The sequence below is a fragment of the Sminthopsis crassicaudata genome, chromosome 3, assembly GCF_048593235.1.
Source record: "Sminthopsis crassicaudata isolate SCR6 chromosome 3, ASM4859323v1, whole genome shotgun sequence".
Lineage (NCBI taxonomy): Eukaryota > Metazoa > Chordata > Mammalia > Dasyuromorphia > Dasyuridae > Sminthopsis > Sminthopsis crassicaudata.
Window position 1 is genome coordinate 619,570,198 of NC_133619.1, and position 15,597 is coordinate 619,585,794.

The 15,597-nt window shown below is 42.8% G+C and overlaps 1 protein-coding gene across 6 annotated transcripts in view; it reads left to right on the top strand.

Moving 5' to 3' along the window:
* Positions 1-15,597, top strand: part of MAD2L2 (mitotic arrest deficient 2 like 2) — a 23,845-nt gene continuing 8,248 nt past the window's right edge. For 2 of the 6 annotated variants that reach the window (XM_074306275.1, XM_074306272.1), the window contains exons 1-3: positions 8,147-8,275; positions 10,124-10,175; positions 10,307-10,425. In XM_074306275.1, the coding sequence (XP_074162376.1) occupies positions 10,136-10,175; positions 10,307-10,425 (159 nt within the window). In that variant the 5' untranslated portion in view covers positions 8,147-8,275; positions 10,124-10,135. Of the gene's footprint in view, positions 91-8,146; positions 8,276-10,123; positions 10,176-10,306; positions 10,426-15,597 lie in introns of those variants that run through there. The other 4 variants (XM_074306274.1, XM_074306273.1, XM_074306276.1 and 1 more) reach the window with 4 other exon arrangements.

Below are 15,597 nucleotides of genomic sequence, written 5' to 3' on the forward strand. Positions count from 1 at the left end.
CGCGCGAGAGAGACTTGGAGACAAAGGGAGCAGACAAAGGGCGGTGCGGCCGGAGGCGTGCGGGGGACCGGCGGGGGCCCGAACCTCCCAGTACGTACGGCTCCACCTTGGCCTCCATCCCCATCCCCACCCCAGCCCCCACCTCCCGCGCCGGGGCCCCGGGGCAGCTCGGGACCCCAGGCCCGGGACCCAGATGCCGGGGATGTGCGGCCCCTTCCCCTGCCCTCCCTTCCCCTCCTCTCCCCAAAGTGAACGGATGCCCAGAGCCGCGGGGGACGTGAAGCGGGACCCCAACAATGAGATCAAGGCAGCCCGCTCAGCTGGCGGGAGCGTCTGGCCGGGCCGGGGACTGGCGGTCCCCAAAGAGATTAGCCCCTTTTCCTGTCAAATGGAATGGAACAAATCAAGGGAGGGAGGTGGGGGAGGACGCATGGAAGACCAGTGAGCCCCTGGCGGAACATCAGAAAGTCAAAGTGGTGCGAGCGGGGGGAGGGGAACGGCCTTCCCGGGGCTTCGGAAGGGCTGGCTTTGGAGTGCGAGTGTAGACGTCGTCGGGACTTTTAATGGGAGATAAGGAAGATCGGCGTGTCCCCTCCCCCACCCGCACACCTGGGCCGATCTCCGCTGTTTGCCTACTTTCTCCCGCTCATTCCCCCTCCAGGTTGGAAGAGAAAAGGAGGGAGGGGCGAAGAGGGAAGAAGAGCATCTCTGCTTTCCCCTCTGTTCATTCCCTCCTCCTCCCCCCTCCCTTTCCTCTACTCCCCTCCCCTCCCCTCTCCTTTCAGTCTGCCACCAAACCCAAGGGGGCCAAATTAATGCCTCACACTTCCCGGTCCAACTATTGAAATCACTCAGGCCCTGAGCCCAGGACAAAGACCCTGCCCCAAGCTCATCCATCAAACTGCAGGGGAGGTGAGAAGGGCTGCCACTGACTGGAAAATCCATCTCAGGCTCCTGGAAGTGCTGAAGCCCATGAGTCTCTCCCCCTCCCTCCCCAACCTTGACTCCCAGTTCTCAGCCAAAAGAATGTAGCAGACTGACTGAGGGAAGGTGGAGAAGCCTGGATTTATGGGTCCCCCAGCCCCCATAATTCATTGCCCGGGTCACTTGGGCCATGTTCGGTGGTATGATCAAAGGAAACTAGCAATGGAGAGGATGGGCCCTTGGCCTTCAGGCTCTTTCTCCTTCTAGGAGGCAAAGGAGTCAGGGAACTGGAAATCAGTGGATCCCAAATGAATGGAATAAGGACAAGAGAAATGAGAATTGTTTTTCTTTAGGACTAGGAAACAGAGCCCAACTCAGATACATTTAATCCACTGAATTTAACTTTATTGCTTAATACCTACTGAGGGGGCAATGTGAGGGAGGGGAATAGTCATGTAATTGATGGTAAAGGGGGAAAGAGGGGAGGAAGCCGGGCCAGCTAGGTGGGGCAGTGGATAGAGCACCAGCTCTGAAATCAGGAGGATCTGAGTTCAAATCTGTAACCCCCAGCAAGTCACTTAACTCCAATTGCTTCAAAAAAAAAAAAAAAAAAAGGCCCCGGGGAGGAAAATGCTTTACTGGAAGGTTCATAGTCCAGCCAAGTGCAATCACACAGAAGCCTGGACTTAGAGCTGAGTGATTCGATGGCAGAAGGCCCCTTTGTGATTCTAGACAAGCCCTTGGATCCTTCTGAGACTTGTCTGTTAAAAGGGGGAATTGGACCTTAATTCTTAATTAATTCCTTAATTCCAGGATCTCTTTCTAAGGAAATAAGCATTTAAGTACCAACTAGTGCCAGGCACTGAGCTAAGTGCTTTCCAGATATAATCTCATTTGGGATCTTTGATTCTGTGAAATGTCATATATGATAGCGAGGACTTTGCTGAGTGTAGGGGAGGATGGGTTTTGCACTGACCTGAGTTTCTTGGGAGAGCCTGATGTCACTGGCTTAAATGATGTAGGACACTCAGCTGAAAGGGACAAGGAGCATAAGGAGTGGTTTGTGGGATAGACTCCTGAATACTTAGGGGAGACTTTGTCCCAGCTGCCAAGGGAAAATAATTATGGTGTTCCATTGGACCCCAGGGCCTCCTAAATTTAGACATAATGGGAATGATCCATGAAGGAGGGACATTTTAATGCCCTCCCTACCAAATCCCCTAACACAGGTGCCTTGGAAATACCTCATGAGCTCAAAAGCTTGCCTGATGTGGTGTGTGTGTGTGTGTGTGTGTGTGTGTGTGTGTGTGTTTTTGCACATGTGTAAGAAAAGAAAGGCCCTACAAGAGAAACAATATGAGAGAAAGTGTGCAGTGGAGTCAATTTTGGGTTCTGTAGGATAATCTTTAAGTCACTTAGAATTTATCCTCTTTTTCTGCATCAGATATACGGCTAAGATTGTTGTGTTGAATCCTAGACACATTTTAGGAAGATGAGCTGGAGAGCATCCAAAAATGGAAAGTGGGTGGGAGGGAAGGGAATAAACATTTTTAAAGTTTCTATTATGTGGCAAGCACTGTGCTAAGGATCGAGTTTGCTATTATTATCTTATTTGATCCATGTAACTATCCTGGGAGGTGGGTGCTGGTATGATTCCCATTTTACAATTAGGGAAACTGAGGCAGATAGTGTGAAGTGATTTGTCTATTTGAGGTCAGATTTGAATTCAGATTTTTCTGACTTCAGATGGACTGGAAGCCATGCCATATAAGGCCATTTCTGTAGTGTTGCAAGGCACCTCACTGGGCATCCAGTTCAACCCCCTCTCTTGCAGATGGGGAAATAGGGCCAGAGAGATTAATGACTGAAGGATTGAAGCTAGTATAAACCCAGGTCTTGTAGCTCTCTCAGAACCTTCTTCAGGGCTCTTTCCAGTGGAGCCTCAGGATGATTCTCAAAGCTCAGCTGAAGCAATTTAGGCCAGAAAAAGGAAGATTTAGGCAAGATTTGAAGGTATGTGTTTTCTTGGGGTCCAGCTGGCAGGACGAGAAGCCATGGGTTGAAGATGAAGAAGAAAAGATTTAAGCTGAGTTATAAGATCTTCCCCAAATGAGAAGGGTTCCAAAGTGGGGTTTCCCAGAGATCTGTTAGCAGAAGCTGAAGTACAATTTGACAGTGGTGTTGTAGAGGGCAATTTTTGTTCAGGGTTGGGTTCAGGCAAGGTTGCCTAGTAGATAGAGAACTTCTCAGCCAGGGAGATCTGGGTTTAAGTTTGTATTCTGACATAGATGGCCTCCTTCTTTCTGGGCAAATTTCTATGATCAAACATTGTAGGCTAGTTGTGGATTTGCACTAGTAGAGAGAATTTTCATCCTGAGAGCTCTCTATATCAAGGACATCTCAGATTCCACTTTTACCCCTGCCCTCTGAAACTAGATGGCCAACAAGGTCTCTTCCATTTAGTAGCTTTTGTAGGAACGAACATTCCCTTCATTAGCTCAGATCATCATCTTGAATTGGTCAGCAGAATGTTACTCCTTAAAAGGATGGACCATTTTATTTTTAAAAAGTAAAAAAACAACAACAAAAAAAATTGCCTCTGGTGCCTAGTACTGTGTTTTGTTATAATAGCAGTTGTATTTCTGTGGTGTTTTAAGGTTTACAAAGTGCTTTGCATATGTTATCTCCTTGGCTCTTCACCACAACCCTGTTGGAGAAATTCTATATGTAATCCTCATTTTGTAGATGAGGAAACTGAACCAGAGAGATGTTAGGTGACTTGCCCAAGGTCACATAACCACTTAGTATCTGAGGTTGGACTTGAACTCAGATCTTCCTGACTCTGATTCTTTACTCTTCTGATGACAGACTATTTCTTACAAATAGCAGGTGCTTTATAAATGCTTTCCAAAAGTACATCACCCAGTAGCTGACCTAATGATTATTATAGGACAGTTGATATAGACTCAGAGGTCATCTAAGCCAACCTACTCATTTTACAGCTGAACCTGAAACCCCCTTTTAGGTCATCCATCTATCTATCTATCTATCTATCTATCTATCTATCTATCTATCTATCTATCATCTATCCATTTATGTATCTATCTATCCATCCATTCACTCATTATCTATCTATCCATCCATCCATCCATCTACCTATTCATTAACAAGCAGACAAGCCACAAGTTTTTTTGTAAGGTTTGTGGTTCCATCACACCCACCCTCTCTGCTTCTTCATTCCCAGTTTCCATTTTAAAATATTCTCTAGTGTTTTCCCCTCAGGGCCCTGTCACATTTCCCCAGGGAGCTGATTGCAGTTGGCAAATACTCTCTCTCCTCCCAAACATTTAGCCTTTTATCCTAGACTCCCTTCTCCCTAGTTATCATGGGAAATGTGCAAATTATCGCAAATAACATTCCACCAAGCAATGAATGTTCCAGACTGTCATAAATTAACTCCAAATTCAATCCAGGCACCATGACCATCCATCAGCATGATACAATCAGGCTCATGAGGAATCAGATTACAGTGACCCAAATGAGAATAACTAATGTCCTTTCTTCACAGCATCTGCCCCCCAGACAATCTCCTTTCTCCATTGTTTGTTTACAATCTGCCCTCCCACCCTCCTTTCCCTAAATCCCTATTAGGTTAGGGTTAGAGTCTGGGCCTCAGTTTTCCTAGTTCTACCACTTAGCATCATTACTTTGTCTTTTATGGTGTTCTAACCCCAGGGTCAGTACTTGGAAGACAGGCAAGCTCCCAGCTCTCCCCTTGACTATGTGATCCTGGACATGTCTGTACTCAGATTCTCATGGGATGATAGATTTAGATCTGTGAATTTTGATAGGAAAAAAATGATATTTTTGTTTTCTCTAACCTTAAACTGAAATTTAGCATTTCCTTCAATTAGAATTTGTTTAAAAAGTATGCTGCTGAGAACTCCATGGACTTCATCAATTACTACTAAAGGGCTCCAAGAAGCTAATTAAGAAGCTTTGATCTAGTCCATCATGAAAATTTTAGAGGTGGAGAACCAAGGCTCATGATGATCAAAAAACCTAAACCAAATCAGGACAAAAAACCCCATATATTTATCTGTACTGAATCATAGTTCTAGAAAGAGGAGCTGGTCCAAATTCTATCTATTACACCCCACTTTACAGATGAAGAAATTGAGGTTCAGAGAAGTTAATTGATTTGCTGAAGGTCACATAAGCAGTAAGTGACAGAGCTGAGATTTCAACTCAGATCTTCACTGTACTATACTGTCCCTGATGTGGCAGAATAAAAACAAATAGGATCAACACCCCAAACTGAAGCAACATCCCCACTTGGATTTGGTTTCCTCCTTTGTAAAATGAGGGAATTAGATTAGTAATCAGTGTCTGAGGTTTGTTTTTTTTTTTCCTTTTTCCAATAAAGTGGGAAATTGAATCATATAAATACCCCAGAAGCAAAGATGACAGATGGTTGGAATTGGGGGATGGGAGGGAGGCAGCTCTATATGGATCACCAGAATAAGGAGTAGAAAAGATGGTGGCAGAGAGAAGAGAGGAAGAGAGGAATCAGGGGCCTCTTGGATACTTTTCTGAGAATTATATAGTTGTCTCATAAGATCCCTAAAGCTAAGAACTTTGAGCTCACACAGTCCCCCAGAATTGCAGGGGTTGAGGAGGTTGAAGGGAGGCAAAGGAAGGTTTTCCTTTTGAACATTACAGTTACAAAAGTCACACTAACCTTCAAGGGAGAGCAAATGGGGTTATACCTCCATATTAAGTTGGTTTAGCCAACTGAGTATGTGTATTGAGACATGGCATAATTTTAGGGGATTCTAGGAAGAGTTTATCTAATTCTAAACTACATAGGGAAATGGAAAGAGTCTTGAACTTGGAGTCAGGAGATTTAGTTTTTATTTAGTCCCTTTCTGGGTCTCGGTTTTCTTTTCTGTAAAATAAAGTAATCTTGAAAGTCTCTTCTGGTTCTTGACCCCATGTAGTCCAACCCTCTCAGATTTCGGATAAGGAAACCAAAGCCCAGGGAACTAAACAACTTGCTTGGGGTAATAAGGTAGGATTTGAACCCAACTCTTTTGACTTCAGAGCCAAATTTCACTGTACTTCTCTGACTTCCTGGAATTGTCTTCTCCCCTTACCTCTAGATTCTTTCCTTCCAGTGAGTCAGTGTAATATGAAAATACCGCTGGGAGAACTCACGATCAATCAATTGGAACATACTTTTAGGCATCTATTAAGTTCCAGGCTCTAGAGATGTAAAAAAAGAAATGGGAAAGTCCATTCTCCTATGGAGCTCATTGACCCTCACAAGTTAAAGAGTTAATGAACTCTATGCAGCTGACTTCCATAAACGTTAATACCCTTTAGCTAGAAGCTAGAGATAGGCTTCTGATAAGGATCTGCAAATATTCCAGGTTGGATTCCCTGAATAAGCAGTTTGATCTCTAACCTTTCTATTTTTGGAACCTAGGGAAAATAATTTAATCTCTGTAAAATGAACTGGTTGGCCAAGGATCAATAAATCAACAAGTCTTTATTAAGCATCTGCCACGTGCTGGTCTGTTAGGGGGAGCACAAGTACAAAGAATGAAAGTCCCTATTCACAATGAGTTTATGTAATACTTAATATGATATATAATATGAGTATTATGATAATATAGAATAATAATATATAAAGCATTTTGAAAACACTTTAAAAAGCACTATGCAAATGCTGGTTGTTATTTTATTTTTCATTTTTATTCTTTTAAAAATAAAATTTTATTTTATCTTTTGTTTTTACACAAAAAACCAGATTTCCTCTTGTATCTCTCTGGTTCCTCCTCCCAGAGAGCTATCCTTTATAACAATGAATTGAGGCTACATTCTAATAAGGGAGACAATACATATAGAAATATGTGATGTAAATATAAAGTCAATAAATAAAAACATAATCATGATAGCAATTCTATTATTTATTTATAACATTTTAAGATTCCCCTTCCCAGAGAGCTATTTTTTCTAGTAAATTTATTAATTTTAATACACATTACTTTATGAATCATGTTGGGAGAGAAAAACCAGAGTAAAAGGGAAAAACCATGGGAGAGATTAAAAAAAAAAAAAAAGAAAAAAGAAGTGAGCCTAGCATGTGTTGATTTATATTCTCTCCTTAGCTTTTTCTGGATGCAGATGGCATTTTCTATCCAAAGTCTATTGGTTTTGCTTTGGATCGCTGAACCACTGAGAAGAACCAAGCCTTTCCTAGTTGATCATGGCACTTTCTTGCTGTTATGGTGTACACTGTATTCCTAGTTTATCAGTTCCTATAAATCTTTCCAGGCCTTTCTAAAATCAGCTTGTTGGTTACTTTTTTTTTTTTTTTTTTTTAATAGAACAATAATATTCCATTACCTTTGTTCAGCCATTCCCCAGCTGATGGGCAGCTACTCGTTTTCCAATTCTTGGCTCCCACAAAGAGCTCCTACGAGTACTTTTGCACACGTGGGTCCTTTTCCCTCTTTTAACATTTCCTCGGGGGTACAGACCCGGAATGGCACTGCTGGGTCAGGAGGTGCGCAGTTTTATAGCCCTTTGGGCATAGTTCCAGAAGAGCTATCCTTTATTATAAAGAATTGAGTTTATATTTTAAAAAGAGATAACGAATAAAATATACATTATAAATATGTTAATAAAAACAAACAATAATGATAGCTAACATTCAAGGCAAGTTCTTTACATGTGCTGCTTCATTTGCTCTTTACAACAATCTTGTAAACGAGATGCTCTTGATATTCCCATTTTACAGATGAGGAAACTGAGGCTGAGGTTAGGTGACTTGCGAGTGCCCATGTTATACAGGACAGTTAATTAGTGAAATCGCTTGGGAAGGAAGAGCTTGCGGGGATGAGGGAGATGATATTAATAAGAACAATAACAACACTGTAGCGCTTACTCCCAGCAGGCGCTTTGTTGGGCCCTTTACAAACAGTAACACATCTGGTCCCCAAGGTTTCTCTGGGCTTGGAAAAGTTACGGTTTAAGCGCCACGAGGACTCTGCAGCTGGGCATCTCCGCTACCTCCCACCTGTGCAGATGTGGCTGCATCCCCGCCGCTGGGGGCTCCGCGGAGCGCGAAGGGGGGGGCGGAGAGCGGTGTCCGCGCGGGCCCGGGATGGGGGCGGAGCCAGGAAGTGGCGGGCGCTAGGACCCGGTGGGAGGCGGTGAGACGTCACCTCGTCGCGCGCCTGGGAAGCCGGGGTTTGGTGGTGGGGCCGCGGGCAAAGAAAGAGCCCGAGCCGGAGCTGAGCGTCCGCTTCGGCCGCCCCGCGCTGAGCTCCGGCAGCCGGTACTGGTAGGCTGGGTTCGCGGGAAGCGGGGCGGACGGGCGGGGATTGGGGAGGGACTCGGGGCAGTGCCCAGTGGCTGTTACTGCCGCCCGCTGTGCCCCGAAGCCTCCGTCGGAGCCAGGGTACCCTGTCCGGAGCGCGGGGGGAGCACTCAGCCTTTCCCTTCTCAGATCGCCCCTCCCGCCTCCCCTCCCCCACGGCAGCTGCGTGCTCGGGGGCCCCATTCTCAGGCGGCCGTTCTAGGGGTGCCCTCCCCGCTTCTCCCTCCTCCGCCCTCACAGTCCTGGAGATCCCGGGACGGGGACGGGGACGCTGCCTGTCCGGGCCCGGCTGCACGCGAGGAGGAAGCGGGAGGGCCGGGAGCCAGAGGTCCGGGCTGGGCTTGGAGAGTGCCCGCTCCGCTCCGGGCCCCTGGGAGTGGGGGCGAGGCTCACTTAGTGCGCGACCCTCCCCCAGCCTGCTCCTGACCCGCCGTGCGGGGCGCGCTCCTGCCGCCAGGTCAGCTTCTCTTAACTCCCGGAGGCTGCGGAGCTTCATTTCTGCCTTATTCCCGCCCGCTGCGTGTTGTGTGTGCAAACCTGGGGCGGAACCTGGTCTGTGCTTTCCGTTATTCAATAAACGTGCATTAAATGCTCACTCCGGGGGAACGGGGGACAAATAAAGACCCCTTCCTAAAGGAGCGCTCTGCCTCCTTCCTTCTCTGTCTCTCTCTCTCTGACTCTCTGTCTCTCTGTCTCTCTGTCTGTGTCTCTCTGTCTCTCTGTCTCTGTCTCTCTCTCTGTCTCTCTTTCTCTCTGTCTCTCTTTATCTCCATCTCTCTCTCTCTGTCTGTGACTCTCTGTCTCTGTCTCTGACTCTCTCTCTGTCTCTCTCTCTCTGACTCTCTGTCTCTCTGTCTCTCTGTCTGTGTCTCTCTGTCTCTCTGTCTCTCTGTCTCTGTCTCTCTCTCTGTCTCTCTTTCTCTCTGTCTCTCTTTATCTCCATCTCTCTCTCTCTGTCTCTCTGTCTCTCTCTCTCTCTCTCTCTCTCTCTCTCTGTCTCTGTCTCTCTCTCTCTCTCTCTCTCTCTCTCTCTCTCTCTCTCTCTCTCTCTCTCTCTCTCTCTGTCTGTCTCCTCTCTCTCTGTCTCCTCTCTCTCCCCTCTCTCTCCTCTCTCTCTCCCTCTGTCTCTCTCTCTCTCTCTCTCTCTCTCTCTCTCTCTCTCTCTCTCTCTTTCTCTCTCTCTCTCTCTGTCTGTCTCTCTCTATCTCCATCTCTCTCTCTCTGTCTCTCTCTATCTCCATCTCTCTCTCTCTCTCTGTCTCTCTGTCTCTCTCTCTCTCTCTGTCTCTCTGTCTCTCTCTCTCTCTCTCTCTCTCTCTCTCTCTCTCTCTCTCTCTCTCTCTCTCTCTCTCTCTCTCTCTCTCTCTCTCTCTCTCTCTCTCCCCTCTCTCCTCTCTCCCCCCTCCATATATATAAAACATTGCTGCATAAGTATTAGCTATTTTTATCACTTATTATATAGGAATATCATTTCTGCCCCAGGCTGTCCTAATGATGGCTCCAGCTGTCAGGATTTGAGGAAGTAATAAGGATTTTGCTCAGGAGACTTTGGGAGTAGGATTTGGGATACTTTCTTTGCCGATCAGGGAGGAACCCACAAATCTGGGTGGCAGATGAAGTCTCCCCTGGATGTAAGGGCTTCTTGAGTTCTGAATTCCATTTTAATTCTCAGTTGTATGGGTTTAAGAATTGGAGGTTCTATTTCTTTACCCATGTGGACCTGAGTGACCTCTGGGTTTGTCAGGGCAGTGAGCACAATTATGGTGAGGGGCGGCTTTGGAAAAAGACTAGCTCTTCTTTCTCCCCTCCCAGGTGGCCAGCAGGATGACCACCCTCACTCGGCAGGACCTTAACTTTGGACAAGGTAAGAACTTTCAGTTGTCCAGGGACTCCAGCTGGGAGCTGACCTCAGGTTGGCTGTGGGTTGGTGTCCCTGGATATGATACTTGCCCTGTGGTTCACTTGGGGGCACATCACAGTGTTTTTCTCCTTCAGTTGTGGCTGATGTTCTCTGTGAATTCTTGGAAGTGGCCGTGCATCTCATTCTCTATGTCCGGGAAGTTTACCCTATTGGAATCTTTCAGAAGAGGAAGAAATACAATGTTCCTGTCCAGGTAGGGGATGAAGCTGTGAGGATATTGTGGAGTATTATATTTAGTTCTTGGTCAATAATTTATTTTAATTTTTAAAAATCTGTTTTTTTTTTTTTAAACTTAATAGTGTTTTATTATTTTTTTTCAATTACAACTAAAGATAGTTTTCAACTTTAATCTTTGTAAGATTTTGAGTTCCAAAGTTTTCTTTCTCTCTCCCTTCCCTCCCCTTTCCCCAAAACAGCAAACTATCTGATGTAGGTTATACATGGGTAGTCATCTAAAACTCATGGATCATCTCATTTTATGAAGGGCATTGTTTTTTTAAAATTAATTTTATAATTATAACATTTTTTTTTTACAGTACATATGCATGGATAATTTTTTACAACATTATCCCTTGCACTCATTTCTGTTCCAAATTTTCCCTCCTTCCCTCCATCCCCTCCCCTAGATGACAGGCAGTCCTATACATGTTAAATGTGTTATAGTATATCTTAGATACAATATATGTATGCAGAACTGAATTTCTTGTTGGACAGGAAGAATTGGATTGATAAGGTAAAAGTAACCTGGAAAGAAAAACAAAAATGCAAACAGTTTACACTCATTTCCCAGTGTTCCTTCTCTGGGTGTAGCTGATTCTGTCCATCATTGATATGAAGGGCATTGTTGATGAAATCACTTGGGTTCAGGGGAATGAGCCATATTGGTATTATTTGAAAAATCGAAGCTATTTGTCCTGAAAACAGACTTGATAGCTATTTTTATAGATCAAAGAGTGCTCATGTGGAAGGGAAATTCTGACTTTTCTTGGCCCCCCAAAATAGAACCAGGAACAGAGAGGCAGATTTTGGTTGGATGCAAGGAAAATTTTCTAATGGCTTTTGAGAAGTAGGAGGGGCTTCTTTAGGGGACTGTAGCTTCTTGTGACTAGGAATCTGATGGAAGCTGGTTTCTCATTTTTTAGGAATCATAGGAATTTCAGAGGTATCTGGTTCAACCTTCTTGTTTTAGAAGTGAAGAAACAGGCCAGCCGAGGTAGTCTGCTTTGTCTTCCCCGCCATAAGTGCCAGGCACAGAGTAAGTGCTTAATAAATGTTTATTGTTAATAAAAGTCCAAGGTCAGGGAGGTAGTCAATAAACATTTATTAAGCACCTATTCAGTTTGAGGTATTCTACTAAGTGCTGGGGATACAAATAAGAAAAAGAATGATGGTTCCTGCCCTCAAGGAGATTACAGTCAAATGGGGGAAGTGGAGAAAGTTCTGAGCCTTCCATAAAAGGAAGGCTTTGTAAAGAGTTGTTTTGGATGGGTGGGGGCAGCTAAGGTACTGGTATCTTGGCTGGATCAGTCTCCAGGATGATGAGATTTCAGGTGAAGAATTTATCCTGGCTTGATGTCCTAGGAAAACTGTTGATGGAGATTGAAGATCAGAGTCACTGAACGCATTTCCAACATTATTTTTTTCGGTTTCATGATGTCTCATGGGGGAAACCCTAAAACAGCCTTAGTGCCTCCTAACTAGATTTGAGATGAGAGATGGAAATCCCCTCCAACTCCCTCCAACTCTGGTACAATCAAATCAACTGCTGTTGTTATCCTTGGAAAGAATGGATCCGTTCTACTGCTCTTTTTTGGCTCCAACCAAAATAACCCTCCTTGGCCACTGATCCCTTATATGTGCTCTTTCCCCCTTATTTAATAGAAGCAAACACAGCAGCTGTATTTCTTTATCTTTCCTCCCCTCTTCCTTTACCCCCTAACTCAACTTGGGGGGGAAAAAGGTTATTTTGAGAAGGAGATGGTGTGAGATTAATCAGCATTTATTATGAAGGTGATTTCTAGTGTTCAGGCATCTAATCTGTGTGATATAGAGGCAAAAAAAAGGTGATGTTGGCTCACAAAGGTTTATATTATTTTGGGGGAAACTATGTGTGTACATAAAATTAAAAAAGGCTAATATTGCAGCTGGAAACTCTCCTGCCCTCCTCTCCCCCTTCCCCAGGAAGGATTGAATTAAAACCAGCTTCAGATACTTACTAGCTGTGTGATCCTGGGCAAGGCATTTTATCCTGTTTGCCTCAGTTTTCCCATCTGCAAAATGTGCTGGAGAAAGAAATGGCAAACTATTCCAGTATCTTTGCCAAGAAAATTCCAAGTGAGGTGATAGACATACTGGAAAAACGACTGGATTTTTATTGTAGAAGAATGCATTGGGATTCAGGAAAGGTTTCTTCGTTCCCAGATATTTACTCCTTTTCTGAATTTCCAGAATAAGGTGAAGCTATAGAGAAGCAGTTGGTCTATTGAATATAGAGCTGGCCCTGAGGGCATTTTCAACCTTTGACATTTACTCCATATATGACCTTGGATAAGGCAGGACCATAAGTGTCAGAGAAGGGGAAGGTGCTGATCTGCTTTGATGGAGGGAGTTCCCTCACCTGGGGGTTCTCAAGATCAAGGCTTCTTAAACTGTTTTCCACTTGTGACCCCTTTTTGCCCGAGAAATTTTTATGTGACCCCAGATATACAGATATAAAATAAGTATGCAAATCAAACATACTGATAATAAATCATAAAGAAATTTAAAAAATAGTTCTTTGACATATGTGCAATTTTGCCATTTATTAAAAATGAAATCAAGTTTGCATACCTATAAGATGGATGTGCTTATTTATTTTTACAGAAAGAATTAAATTACTTGGCAGAATGCTTGCTATTGCAGGTATACATTCAGAAACCTCTTATTGTCATGTTTTTCATGACCCCCATGTTTAGTTACATGATCCCATTTGGGGTTGCCACCCAGTTTTTAGAAGCTTTGCCCTATACCAAATAAAATCCTTTGTCCTTTTGAAGGCTGTAAGTCAAGTCTTAAGTACAGAAGACCTTCCAGCTTTTCACTATAGGGAGAAAGTATGGGATCTCACTTCTTTTCCATCAATATTTCATTTTGTCTTGTATTCCCAGGTCTTAGTGTATTCCTTGACATATAATAGGTATAGACATCAAGAGTTCAAATATGGGCTCAGATTCTTATCATTTATTGGCTGTGATGGTGAAGTTTACCTTAGTTTCCTCAATTGTAATATGGAAATAAGGTTGTTATAAGGTTTGACTTCCTGCTTACTGTTAATAATGAAATGCTGTTCTAGGACAGACTGACTTTTTTGTGGTTGGATTTTTTTTTTTTTTTTTTTTTTTTTTTTTTTTTTTTTACATTGAATTAAGTTGGAGCTTAGGTGGTATGAATGGATGAAAAAGCATTTATTAAGCACTGACTATTTTAAGAGGTAGAGATATAAATACAAATCAAGCTTAGCTTGTCATGAAGGAGATAACACTTTGGTAGGGTTTTGTTGTCTTTCAGTCGTTTTAATCTTGTCTGATTCTTCATGATCCCATTTGGGTTTTCTTGGCAGATATGCTAGCGGGGTTTGCCATTTCCTTCACCAGCTCATTTAAAGATGAAGAACTAGATTTGAACTCCAGGCTGCATTTTTTTTTTTTTTTTTTTTTTTTTTTTTTTGCATTGTCACCTAGCTGCCCTTGAAAAAGTAACATTAAGAACAAATTGCATTTAGTGGGAGGGTATCCTTAGATTGGTGGTGGTGATGTCACCGTCGGTAAAATTTGGCAAGGCCTTCTTCCAAATGATCTTCCTTGTCTACTTCCAAAAACAATCTTAAACTATTTGAGTGGTAATCTTTTTTTTTTTTTTTTTTTTTTTTTTTTTTGCCACATTATTCTATATTGAAGACTTTTTCTTGAGTTTTAAAATGTATATATTTTATTTCATTAAATATTTCCCAATTAAATGTAAAAATATTTTAATAATCATTTTTCAAGATTTTGCATCCCAAATTCTCTCCCTCCCTCCCTCCTTTCTCTCTTCCTTACTTGAAAAGGCAAGCAATTTGATGTCAATTATGCATATGTAGTCATGCAAAATATGTTTACATACTAATCATGTTGTAAAAGAAAACAGATTAAAAAACCCAAGAAAAGTAAAGAGAGAATAAAAGTATGCTTCAGTCTCTTGGAGGTAAATAGCATTTTTCATCATGGGGCCTTTGGAATTGTCTTGGATTATTGTCTTGATCAAAATTGCTCAGTCATGGAGCAGCTAGATGGCTCAATGGATAGAGCTCTGCTCTGAGAGAAGAGATTCTTTCCCATGTAATACTTAGCAGAAACAGATTATAGTAGGAGAGAAGGCTATAGGCACTATTTCTTTTTAAAAAGTTCCAGTCTTGGGGCAGCTGGGTGGAACAGTGGACAGAGCACTGACCCTGAAGTCAGGAAGACCTGAGTTCAAATTTGACCTCAGACACTTAACTCTTCCTAATTGTGTAACCCTGGACAATTCACTTAACCCTAATTGCCTCAGCAAAAAAAAAAAACAAACAAAAAACAAACCATAGCTGATCATCCTTACAGTATTGCTGTTAATTTGTATGATCTCTTGATTCTCCTTACTTCACTCTATATCAGTTCCTGTTTGTATTCCCAAGTTTTTCTGAAGCTATTCTGCTTATCATTTCTTACAGCACAATAATATTTCATCACATTCATACACCACAGCTTGCTCAGCTATTCCCCAGTCGATGGGTATCCCCTCAATTTCCCATTCTTTGCCATCACAAAAAGAAAAAAAATAATATAAATATTTTTGTACAAATGAGTCCTTTTCCCTGTTCTTTGATCTCTTTGGAGAACAGAACTAGTGGTAGTATTGCTGGTTAAAGGATATGGGCAGTTTTGTAGCCCTTTGGACATAGTTCCAAATTGCTCTCCATGCTAAAGATTTAAAATGGCAGTTGGGAGGCACATGCTACATAAAATTTTCCCTCAAGAGCTACCATTTTCGTTGCTTTTGAGTTCAACTTTCTATGTATTTTGAGGTTTCTTGATCCTATTGGGAATAGGTAAATGTAAAAAAAAAAAAAAAAAAAAAAAAATTGTGAATACTTGCCTTACCATGGCGCATATGTTGGTGAAGTCAAATTTATATGAACATCATTTGAGAAAAACCTTTTATTTTTAATTACATGCAAAATTTTGTGGTGTATCCAACAATATGGCATGCCCATTGATAACCACCAATGGGGGTGACGGTGATATTTGAGAGTGGGGATACCAGTTTTGGAGGGCTTCCCTTCCATGACTATTCCCTCCTCCCTTATTTA